The following is a 12,736-nucleotide window of genomic DNA, read 5'->3' as shown; positions in this document are numbered from 1 at the left end:
AGACATCAAAAGCAGAAAAAAGCTCCTAAAGTGCATAGTGCCAAGAACAGATCAGTCCATAATTATTTCTTTAGCTCAATATTTAACAGCATAATTGCTGAAGGAATAAATGATCTTCCATAACGGTTTGTCTTTCTAGGGGGCTGCAAGTAACGCCGACCTGATGGCATAAGAACAAATTCATCTCCCAGAATATGATGTTGGTTCATCAGACTTTTTACTTTTTGAAGAACACGTTTCTCCCAAAGAGAATTTAAGTCGCACATTTGGATTCCAATCATTTTGGAACAGACTTTCACAATATTATTTAAACAGTTTCGGTCCTTCACTGAAATATTACCAAACCAACAAATGAAAGAAAAAGTAAGAAGGCTCTCAATATAAGACAAATACACAGTGCACAGTATAGATTTAGAAACCCCAAAGGAATTTATCCTGCGCAATAAATGTACTCTCTGCTGGGCCCGTTTGACCACTGATTCAGAGTTCCTTTCAAACTTCAGTTGAATCAAAAACCGTACCCAGATATTTATAATAATTTACCATCTCCACATCCTCGCCATGGATCCTGCATACTGAAGTATTTGTCCCTTTTTTTCTAAAATCGATAATGAGTTCCTTAGTTTCAAGAAGGCTGTCATCACACCACTTAACGAAATCAGGAAGTGCACGTCCGTGATCTGACTCTGTGCCATGGAGGAGTGACAGCAGAGCAGTATCATCAGAAAATTGAACAAGAAAACTATCCTCTTTAAGAGACCTACAACTATCCGTGTATAAAATGAACAGTAGCGGGGAAAGTACACAGCCTTGTGGGGAACCTGTGTTGGAGACTTGGGTTTTTAAAGTAACCCCATTTACTAAAACCCTCTGTGTTCTATCAGTCAGAAAATGTAAGAACAAGGCTAAAAGCTGATCGGGCAGATTAAAATAAGAAGCAAGCCTCTCAATCAAAATGAGAGGCTGCATTTTGTTAAAAGCTGATGAAAAGTCAGCAAATAAAAGCCTGGCATGAGATTGGGGTTTCTCCAAATGCTTCTAAAGTGTGTCCAAGATAAAAAGCTTAGCATCATCCACACCTTTATTCCTCTGATAGGCAAATTGAAGAGAATCAAGTTTGCCCTCGACCAAGATGAGAACCTCTTCTTTTAGGATTTTCTCAAGGTTTTTTACTACAAGGGAAGTAAGCGCCACAGGTCTGAAATCTTGTAATTCCCTAGCTCTATTGATTTTGGGGATAGGAATAACAATGGAAGATTTCCAAATAGTTGGGAGCTTGCAGTTATCAACACACATTTGAAAAAGATGGGAAAAAACACCACTGAGTTGTCCAGCACAGTGGTATAATGTGTGACCATAGATAAGGTCCGGGCCTGAGGCTTTCCTCTTTTTTGTTTTCTTAAATAGAACCTCAACTTGTTCTTGAGATATTTTAATATCACTACATGGGGTCATCTAACAGTAATCAAGCGCTAGAAAGTGCTCATGAGAAGATTCTGAGTAAAACCATAATCACAGATAATCACAGAGCATATTTGCTAAAACCTGGCCGATTTTGGGTGAAAAAATCGGGTCTGTTGAAGACGTTTGACGGACTAGTAAGACACGTGTCAAGAGAGTTAAATCCAGAAAGGGGATTCAGCCAAACATGGGGTCATCTAACAGTAAACTAGACCATTTTTACACACCTATTTTCTGTCAAATGAGAAATAATTATGGAGGTGAAAGTGACGTGTATCAATGTGGGTTTGAAAGTAGAACAGTATTTAAATGACGATATTAAAGTTTTCGTCTGAGAAAGAATGTGAACGTAGTGCTAAAGAAAGTGAAAAGAACCTGTGAGTAAATGAGGGAGAAAAGAAAGTTAAAGGAAAGTTGATAGATGGAAGTCGTAAGAAGATTGAAGGTTAAAAGAAGGAAAGATTTAAGTCTTAAGGGAATCCTTTAAAGGAAAGATCTATAATAATATTCTTTTTTTATTTTTAAAAGTACTGTATTTTATTTTATTTTTCTAAACTGTTTTAATTATTCTTATTTCTTTTTATTATTTTAATCTCTTCTATGTAAAGCACTTTGAATTGCCATTGTGTATGAAATGTGCTATATAAATAAACTTGCCTTGCCTACATGGTGTCAAGGAGTTTTTCAACCTGGAGACATCATGCATGAAATCAGACGTTTCAAATAGTAAAAAAAAAGTATTAAAAGCATCAGGCAAACAGTCATCCTGAACACTGTTAAGGCTGATCTGCTGCTTGGGTTCATTACCACACTGATTAATCCCACGCCATGCTGACCTAAGGTCGCCATTTACATATTGTTTTTCTATTTTTTCCCTATACTTACTTTTGGCTTTTACTATTTCAGCCCTAACCTCTCTGGATACAGACTTTCTCTCCAATGAGTCACCAGTAAAGAAGATCTTTTTTTTCTTATTAATCACTGTTTTTAGATCTTTGGTAACCCATGGTTTATTGTTGGGGAAAGTGATAATGGTTTTGACTGGGATAACAGTATCCACACAAAAGGTAACATAGGACGAAACAGTGTCTGAAAGTTCATCAATATTGATGATGTTGCTTGTGCAAAACCAGCATTTTCATTGTAATGAAACGCAGCCAGGTATAGTCTGCATGTTACGTCAGAAACGAGGACACAATATGCAAGTAAAAGCTCTTTATTAATAGTCAATAATGTTGATGATGATGAATTAATCCAGGTGATGCAGGCGGTGGCGCAGGGACTTTGATGGTCAGACACGGAGTGATGGATGAAGTGCAGCGTGCTCTGATGAGTGATGACTTGATCCAGACATGAAACGTAATCCAACAAGACGCGAAACCGGAACACAGGAACTCAAGACGGGACACGAGGCACGGGAACAGGATCAGACAACACAGAGACTTCATACAATGATCTGTGAAAGGAGATGAGAAAGTGGTGAGCATTTATAGGAGATGAGATGAGTGGCAGCTGGTGATGATGAGTGATTGCAGCTGGATACTGATCAACCGTAACGATCCGGACACACCCACTTACACACTCACACTCACACACACACATGTAAACAACAAGGCACGAGACTAGAGAGAGACATTGGATACTTTTGTATTTGTAGGTGGCGGTCAGTTACAATACACCCCAGAGTAACACCACGAGCTTCCAACAGGGCAAGGCTCCTCTGTAATCCTTCTTTTTCCATGTGGTACTGTAGCTTCCTCCCACTTCGTTACTCGGAAAAGGACAAGTAGGGGAAGAAAATTTAGAGGTCCTCAATATTAAACCAGCTGCTGGTGACAAACTGTCAATGTCCGAAAATGTATCTGTCGTCTGGACACCTGTAATATACAAAGTAGTTGTGTGTTACTGTTGTGTAACAAGACTAGTTATAGGTCCTCTGTATAAGCAGTATCATGTAATACATAAACATACCTGAACTCCTGTAGCGAACATGAAACGTCTTCATTGATAACTGAGTACCAACAGACTTGGTCAGCGGTTTTGCGTCTGTCTGGCAAGCATCTCTGGTTTGGCTGCTCTGTTCTGATGTGCTGTCCTTTACAAATAAAGATTCCACTATCAGCGCGTTAAAAAATAACAACATAGCTGGACTCATGGTGCTATCACAAACTTTATAAGTCAAACTTTGTGTAGCTGGATCACAAACAGTTTTTCCAGACAAAAAATACATAAATCTCTTGTCTCAGGGGGATATGAGGGTGGAAAGCACGGTAATTCGAAAATACTAATATTCTGTAAAAACAAGCCTTATTTTGAGAGGAAAACAAGATAATACTGTTTAAAATAATGATGGAGAAATAATGATTTACCATTATTTGGCTTGACGCCGGACGGATCTGGAGCAGGTGGTGATGATGGTTCAGGAACAGGATCTGCTGGAGGAATAAAAGGCTCTGAGTTTCTGTCAGGTTGGTGTTGGACTTCAGGCTTCGGGTCAAGTCTCGAGCTCAGAGCTCTCAGCAAGTATGTTATTTCCTATCCAAAACAAAGAGAATATGAACAAGTCAACTCATGAATGTTTTTTTAGAGCTAGAGCAGAATTGAATTCTGTTTGGTTTACTGATTCTGTTATTTTCCTGTTTACTTCAGGGATGCAGCTTTAAAACAATCTGTATAGTATCAAGCGCTATATAAATGATATAGCTATATAGGTGATTTGACTATAACAAGAACATTACAATGAACACAAATTTGAAAATCTCACTACAAATAATCCAGAATTTAAGACAAAAGATAATAATCCTACTTTACCTGTTATACTGCCTCATCAGTCCATTGATGTTGTAACATCTGCTCTAAGCTGGGGCGTTTAGTTGGATCCCTCGCTAGACACTGTCTAATCAGATCCCTGCAGTCTGTACACATTTTAATAAGGAGAGAGCTGGTTAGTCATGACCATGTGACCTGGCATTTTTGAAAACAGCGATGGCTTTCGCTATACGTTGAGCTATATATGAAAATTCTGATTTCAATGTTATCATCATTATTCACTCACGTTTGGATAAGTCGGGGTTTACAAATGTAACTTTGGCTCGTGTGACTTCCGTTACACTAACAAAAGGAAGACATTCATTCGACAACTCGTACAGCAACACTCCTAGAGACCAGACATTTGCTGGGACGGCGTGGAATCGAGGTTCTTTAAAGACTTCAGGTGGGCGGTATGACATCATTCCTGTAAGAAAGACATTTGCACATTGTTGAGCTTTTTTTTTTCAAGCATCATCAAATAATTAGTAAGTCACTACCTTCAGGTTTCCACACTCCCAAAATGCTCACCCTTGTATTTGTTGCTCTCGCAGCCTTCACTACTAACTAGCTGACCGCAGCCAAAGTCTATCAGCTTGAGTTCTAGCGTGTCTTTCTTCCACAGGAAATTTTTCGTATGAATGTCACTATGGAAAACCCCACAACGGATGCAGTGTTGCACTGCCCGCACAGCCTGTCTCATGATGACCCGTAAGAGACAGTCACTCAAAGGTTGACGATTCATTGAGTCCAGCAAGGTCTGGCAGGGCTCCGGATACTCCATAACCAGAGTGAATGATCTAGGATGTTCAAACCACTCGTGCAGTTGTATGACAAAGGGGCTTATGGGTTCTCGCTTTATCAGCAACAGCAGTGCCACTTCTGTAACGAGAGGTTCGGGATTCCCAGGCTAGAGAGAAGAAGCAGACAGAAGGTTAGCTGGGTAAAAATCTGAAGAAAACATCATTTTGAAATGTACTATTCTTTGATCTTTTTAGATGCGTTCAAAAGAGCCTTTTCAGCTCAAAGTTATTTGGTGCCTCTAGGCTTATTTGTTGATCACATTTATACCTAATGCTTCCTACGGGTGTATTAACTACAGTAATCTGCACTTAAACAACTCTATACACATTCAGGTTTTGGCCAACTTACAATATTAAGATAACGATTGTTGTTAATCTTGCGTAACTGCTTGATGGCAACCTGCAAAAAACAAACAAAAAAAACTGTTTCAATAACAGTAACAGTATTCAAGCATCTGGCCTTGTATTAAGTATTAAACCATTTGTAAATTGTTTTAAATGTGTTTTGATGCATGCAAGAGCAAAATGTTTGTACAATTCAGTAAGATTTACCCTTTTGCCATCAAATTTGCGTGTTCCCAGGAACACTCTGCCAAATCCTCCGGATCCAATTAACTTTTCCATGTTATAGAGAGACTCAAAGGACTCTGAAAAACAAACAGAAAAACATGAGACAATTATTAGCTTGCTAGATCCATTGTTTTATTTTAAAAATATCAGTGCTGGTCGAGCAACAGTAAATGTGCGTGTTAAAAACTTGACTCAGTTATGCATGAAATAGCAAAATCTCTCTCTGTAGACTTTGCACTGCCCAGCCTTATTTCAGTCTCACCTGTTGAGCTCTTGTTCACTGGAGAAGCCTCCACGGCACCCTGAGCAGTTCGGCCAGTTGATGTCTCTGTTGGCTCGACAGGAACTTGACCCGGCACCGGAGGACACAGAAACCCTTCGAGGCTGTCGGACCAGGAAGCTGAGGATGACGCGATGCCCGGAGAGGAATCTATGGAAACAGTTCCTGAGGATGGAACATTTCAGACATCAAAAACTGTTTGGTTTTTTTATTACTTTTTTTATTATATTAATTATCAATGTCAGTGGTCACATCAAATTGTTACTTTGGTTTCACTTTATTTTGGTGACATTCTATAAGTCTATAAGAAACATTGCACCTGCATGTCTACTAACTCTCATTAAAGTATTAGTAGAGTATTAGTAGACTGGTAGGGTTAATGATAATGATGGAGAAATAATGATTTACCACTATTTGGCTTGACGCCGGAGTGATCTGGAGCAGGTGGTGATGATGGTTCAGGAACAGAATCTGCTGGAGGAATAAAAGGCTCCACAACAGTCACAGAATTACTGGAAGTGCTGCTGAAAACACCCATCGTATCCTCCCAGAACTTGAGAGAACGACCAGGTTCTGGAGCTTTTTCTGAAATGAAGAAAAAACAAATGAAAACAACTATTAGACCCATCTCTGACGTCAAATTAAGCAATGATTAGGGTTGGGTACCGAAACCCGGTTCCAATAGGGAACCGGTTCCGACGTAAACGTTAGTATCGAGACCGAATAAGAACGCAACTTTCGGTGCCTGACTTTTTTCACCGCCCCCTATAAAACATCTCGCGGCACGAATGATCCAATAACAAAACATCTGCAGTTAATTAAAATAATGATGGAGAAATAATGATTTACCATTATTTGGCTTGACGCCGGAGTGATCTGAAGCAGGTGACGATGGTTCAGGAATAAACGGCTCCACAACAGTCACAGCACCACTGGAAGACCTGCTGAAAACACCCTTCCTGAGCTTATGGAAACGACCAGGTTTCTTCATACGTTCTGGAGCTTTTTCTGGTCAAGAAAATAATATTATAATGGGGGAAATCATTTGAATATTCTGTAGAAACAAGCCTTATTTTGAGTGGAAAACAAGATAATACTGTTTAAAATAATGTTGGAGAAATAATGATTTACCATTATTTGGCTTGACACCGGAGTGATCTGGAGCAGGTGACGGAATGAAAGGCTCCACAACAGTCACAGCACCACAGGAACAGCAGCTGAAAACACCCTTCGTAGCCTTCCAGATCCTGAGGCAAAGACCAGGTCTCTCGCTATGTTCTGGAGCTTTTTCTGAAATGAAGAAAAAACAAATGAAAACAACTATTAGACCCATCTCTGACGTCAAATTAAGCAATGACATAACTTACATTTTACTATTCAAATCTTATCTGTTAAGTTACAGATCTAAAGTAATGGGAATTGTTCACGCTATCCACCTGACTTCTGCTTAATGCCTGCATAAATGTCCCAACATATTATTTCACAATAGTAATAGTAATTTCATTTCACTATTATCACGATTACGAGGGTGGAGCCTGGTGATTCCGATTCAACGCTAAAGTTATTTTTCTTATTTTATCTGATCTTTAATTAAAAAGAAAACATACATTTCCAGGCTTCATTTGGCCAACTCTGGCACATGTGGCTCAGTTTTTGTAATGGTAAAGATCATATGGGCCATATCTAAATATAGATATATTTTATTAAACACTGACATTTATTAAATGCATAGCAATGTCTTATTTATGACATAACTGACTCTGTAATACTCGGCACGACAGCCATTTTGACAATTTTGCATGTTTTTGACAATTCAAGAGAAATAAAGTGGTGAAATTGAATTCTTTTCTGGATCGTATGCTGTCTGTAAAGCGGCATTCTGTGCGTGTGTTTCAGGTGTGTGTCAGACAGCCATCGAGCTCATGCCTTATTGAGAACGTTTTGCTAACATTCCCATTCAATTAAGAAAACATTATTTCTAAATGTTCCCTGAACGTTCAAAACGTCCAGTTTTTTCAACGTTTCAAAAATGTTTTATCTTGGTTAAAGGAACATTCTATTTTATAATTTTATAATCCATTGTTTTATTTTAAAAATGTCAGTGCTGGTCGAGAAAATAATATTATAATGGGGGAAATAATTGTAATATTCTGTAAAAACAAGCCTTATTTTGAGTGGAAAACAAGATAATACTGTTTAAAATAATGTTGGAGAAATAATGATTTACCATTATTTGGCTTGACACCGGAGTGATCTGGAGCAGGTGACGGAATAAAAGGCTCCACAACAGTCACAGCACCACAGAAACAGCAGCTGAAAACACCCTTCGTAGCCTTCCAGATCCTGAGGCAAAGTCTCTCCCTATGTTCTGGAGCTTTTTCTGAAATGAAGAAAAAACGAATGAAAACAACTATTAGACCCATCTCTGACATCAAATTAACCAATGACATAACTTACATTTTACTATTCAAATCTTAATAGTAAAATGCTCCTCCCAACAGACATTCAGTTGTCTATAAGTAAAATTGCACCTACATGTCTACTAACTCTCATTAGAGTATTAATAGACTGGTAGGGTAGGGTTAGAATAAGTTGACATGTAGATGAAAAGTTACTTGTTGTCAGTAGAGTGTCTGTTGTTGGAGCATTACAATAAAGAGTTTGCAGATATTAAGGAGAGAGTCTACTGATATACTCTAATGAGAGTTAGTCGACATGTAGTTGCAAAGTTACTTATAGTCGACAGATTGTTCAAAAGGGACCATCAAAATAAAGTGTTACCGTACTTTAGTTGGTTTAGTTGACAAATCAGCCATTGAAAATAGAAATAGAAACTAAGCCATTACATCTTTATTAAAAGCCTATTCTGACCTCTGCGAGAGTGTTTAGATGAAGTGGACGGACGTCCAACATCTGGGTTCTGCTTCGCCCTCGTCCCGTGAGCCTGACCTGTGGACACAGAAACAGAAAACTTAGAAGACAGAGAAGGTAAATATCCAGGACGATCCTGGCTCTGGATCTGGATCGGGTCTGGCAGCGGCAGATGTGGACAGTAACAAAGTACAGTTATTTGAGTACTGTACTTAAGTACACTTTTTGAGTATCTGTACTTTACTTGAGTATTATTTTTTCTGGAAACATTTTACTTTAACTTCACTACATTTGAAAGACAAATATCATTCTTTTTACTCCACTAACGTTACATTTCTGTCAAGGTCCTTGAGTAGAAAGTAGTTGGATTCTGACATCAATCTGACTTTCATTTTCAATGTTGGGTTTGGTCTTCTAAATGCTCATTTTGTCATTGTTTTGGAGCACACTAGCTTATAACAGTGGCTGACATATTCATCCTAAAAGCCACATTTTTTTAAATAGGGCACTATTTGAGGGAACAGCCGAAACTATTGTGGACGTTATTGAGAGCACTTATTCAATCTCACATTCAATCCCACTACAGGAACTGTGTTCTAGAAATAAATTTCATATTGATATGAGGGTGGGTAGGTAGGCAGGCATAGATTCAGAGGCATAATGTACTATACGTATTACAAACAATAATAAAACAATGCATTGACATTTACTTTTTACTTTTGATACTTAAGTACTTTTAAAAACAAGTAGGCCTACTTCTGTACTTTTACTCAAGTAAAAATCAGTCTTTTCCACTTTTACTTGTAACTGAGTAATATTTGACCAGAAGTATCTGTAACTTACTTTCACTCAAGTAAGGAAATTGTGTAACTTACTTTGTCCATCTCTGGGCAGCGGATCCTGATCACGGTCATCAGAATCGGGCCTCCAAACCTCCTGACCAGCCGTCTGACCGAAAGCAGCTCTCCTGGATCTGGAGTGCTCTAAGGATGGAATATTTCACATATCACATAACGTTAGTTTAATCATAATAATCAATAATCAATGTCTGTGGTCAATTACAGATTTTTACTTCAGTTAAGTTACTCAAATTCAATTCAAGTTTATTTCACATGCAATGAATCAAATAAATGGGAGCAAATGGGATCTGTCAGTCATTGTACAACACACCATAACAAATAAATGAAAAATTAAAGCACTCACTTCCTCTTTCACCCATCATGTGGTTACGACGAGCCATCGCCAACCTCCTCCAAACTGCAATAAAATCGGTAAAAAAAACAAACAAGACAACACAACACAATACAATAGAAATCTACTCAGAAATAACGTTAACGTTAAGTTACTCCTCTGAAAAAAAAAAATCAAACAAAAGTATTATCAGAAAATTAAATGATGCTTTCAAAAAGGATATATCCTCCGATGTCCTTCAAGAATATAACGTTAAGTCTCCTCTCAGAAATCCAAAAAACAGGTTAAAAGTCTCAAGTTTCGCTCTGCAAAAGTCAGTCTGTCAATTCGCCTCGTCTCTCAACCAACAGACAGCGGTCGATCGCGGAGTAGCTAGATATATGCAGATTGTTCAGATTCATAAAATGCGTCGCTATTAGCAACTAAAATTCGAATCACGCATGCACGCGCACATCGACTCTGATTTATTAAATAATTGCAACCTTAATGTTGACGTTTTGTTTAATATGATATTCATTCTTTCAGACCAGTTTTATTATTAAAACCCGTGGAAAATGCGCGCAAAAACATCATATAAATCGGACATCATATAAATTAATAATTAAATTGGCCCTTTTCCGCATATATATCAAGGCCAATCAGCTTTCAGTATCACTAATACGCCATCTAACCGTAGTGGTGAAGAAATCCAAATTATTTTTGAATTCTCTATTAAAATTGTTCACAATTGCTACCCAGTTAACTATAAACGTGCTAAATTTGCTCTGCAAGTGAAAGTCGTCTTGTGGTGCCATCTTATATATTTGTTTATAATATTCATTATCAATGTCAGTGGTCTGGTCACTTCAAATTGTTACTTTGGTTTCACTTTATTTTGGTCCATTTAAAAAACAGCCTAAGCGAATGTTATATTTTTTTATTTTTCTGATTCATCACATTACAATAAAATCAACTGTATTTAGATGGGAAAATGATTCTCATCTGTTTCATTTCATTAGCCTCCAGATTTGCTTAAAAAAATGTTTTGAAAGTATTGAATATTGAAAGTATTGATTTTAGAAATGTATCTTATTACGTACGGTATACATAACATATTGTGCTTTTTATTTATTTAGTTAAATTACAAACATTTCAAGTACAATGCAACAAAAAACAAAATGAATACAAGGCACTGTAAATACAATTCAAAATGTATTAATAACAACAACAACTAAAGTATAAATGTACATAATAATAATAAAATAAATAATAAATACAGAAATGAAAGTTTATAATATCAGGGCAGTTATATATGTATTTGAAAAGCTTTAAAATTTGTATTGTTTTTATAAGCTTTTTGTTTTGTGATCTCATGTTTAAAAGATATTCTAAGTATATTGTGAGATCAGTGTTATAAAAGGTAATATAGGAGGGTTTCTTTTGAGTTATTTTTGTCTAATGAATATAAAACTTATTATAATTAAAAGATTAATGATATAATTTAGTTTTTCAGAAAGAGAATTCACAAATCTAATGACTAGGCAATTTTAAATCCTATTAAAATAATAGGATTTTTTATTATTAAAATAATAGGATTTACACAGATTAATTCCATTGGCTGGTCCAGCAACCAATCGCATTGCATCTCGCGTGGGCCGAGGGTCCGTATCTGCTTTACTTTTCGAAATGGATGATCCCCATGGAGGGAGAACCTGGATTTGTAAAGTTGGGACGGTTGTTTTATTCTCAACGATATGAAAAGTGTTGCCACTCCCATTTATTGCACATTTCCCCCCGAAATTATATTGCACGACCCGTAAATATGCAGGCAAACGCGGTTGCCTACTATATAAGTCGAGCCAATAGTGCGGCAAGATACTGAAATAGGATTATTATTAACCAATCAGATCGGACACATAGACATAATAAATACATAGACGCCCTATTGGCCGCTTTGGAACGTTGCTGCGATACGTCATCGCGTCCGCCATTTTGCGGAGGGCAAGACTGCGCTGTAATCTTCTTAGGTCCTGTCCCAAATGGCACACTCCGGACTTGTGGACTTCCTCAGAGTCCACACTTTGGTGACGTCATGTAGTGCAGACCTATAGGGCCCTTGGCGCGAGTCCACGAGGGCGCATTGAGAGGTATTTTTGGGACAGACTCGATCGGCATGCCGGAAATAACGGTCTGGTTGTTGTTGGACAGGAGAAATCACATTTTTGCGCTCCGATCTGCATGTCCACTACACAGCCTAATTTTACAGTTCTATATTTTGATATTATGCATATCACCTGGGCATTAGACAATAGATAAATCATGCTTATTTAAATGATGTATACAGTTGTACATAATAATACATAATGTTCCATTTGAACTAAGATTACAATTTTAAAACATAATTTAAACATATTTTTTTCAATTTACAGGTTTCAATATTCATACTATGTTTACATATGACTCAGTAAAGCCCTGCCATTCGGTTCTATTTATTTAATGAATCATAATGCGATCGTATTATTAAACACGCTATTATTATGTTTGAGACATCAACCACTGGTCGATGACCATAATGTTTGTATAAACTGTAGGTAACAACTGGTAAAATGTACATTTAGGTCATAAAAACAGTAATATTTTCTTCACAGCCATGTCAACAATTATCCGTGAGTGAAATCTCCTCCCATCTGTTGTCTGATTGGCCTTTCGCAAGGATTCCTGGGTAGTTAAAGTGCGTGGAGCCTGCATCTATGCGGGCTTCGCGGAAGACCGC

At 37.5% G+C, this 12,736-nt stretch overlaps 1 protein-coding gene and 2 long non-coding RNA genes across 3 annotated transcripts in view; all 3 read right to left on the bottom strand.

Annotated features, from left to right (window-relative positions):
- Positions 1-1,726, bottom strand: part of LOC309508264 — a 96,425-nt gene extending 94,699 nt beyond the window's left edge. Inside the window, exon 1 of the long non-coding RNA XR_014209434.1 lies at positions 1,461-1,726. This is a non-coding gene — a long non-coding RNA (uncharacterized lncRNA). The remainder of the gene's footprint in view (positions 1-1,460) is intronic.
- Positions 1,727-2,680: 954 nt separating this feature from the next.
- Positions 2,681-3,967, bottom strand: LOC309508265. Its single transcript, XR_014209435.1, has 3 exons — positions 3,831-3,967; positions 3,433-3,556; positions 2,681-3,338 (listed from the first exon to the last, which is right to left on the bottom strand). It is a non-coding gene; the product is annotated as an uncharacterized lncRNA (long non-coding RNA).
- A 157-nt stretch (positions 3,968-4,124) lies between these two features.
- LOC309507342 (serine/threonine-protein kinase pim-2-like) overlaps positions 4,125-12,736 on the bottom strand; it is a gene marked incomplete at its 5' end in the record, with an annotated part of 54,184 nt that continues 45,572 nt past the window's right edge. Inside the window, 4 exons of the mRNA XM_082181506.1 lie at positions 4,125-4,376; positions 4,517-4,696; positions 4,801-5,179; positions 5,422-5,472. Of these exons, the coding sequence (XP_082037632.1) occupies positions 4,276-4,376; positions 4,517-4,696; positions 4,801-5,179; positions 5,422-5,472 (711 nt within the window). The 3' untranslated portion in view covers positions 4,125-4,275. The remainder of the gene's footprint in view (positions 4,377-4,516; positions 4,697-4,800; positions 5,180-5,421; positions 5,473-12,736) is intronic.

This window comes from Leuciscus leuciscus (assembly GCF_965113295.1).
Source record: "Leuciscus leuciscus genome assembly, chromosome: 10".
Classification (NCBI taxonomy): Eukaryota; Metazoa; Chordata; class Actinopteri; order Cypriniformes; family Leuciscidae; genus Leuciscus; species Leuciscus leuciscus.
This window is presented reverse-complemented; position numbering and strand designations above follow the sequence as displayed.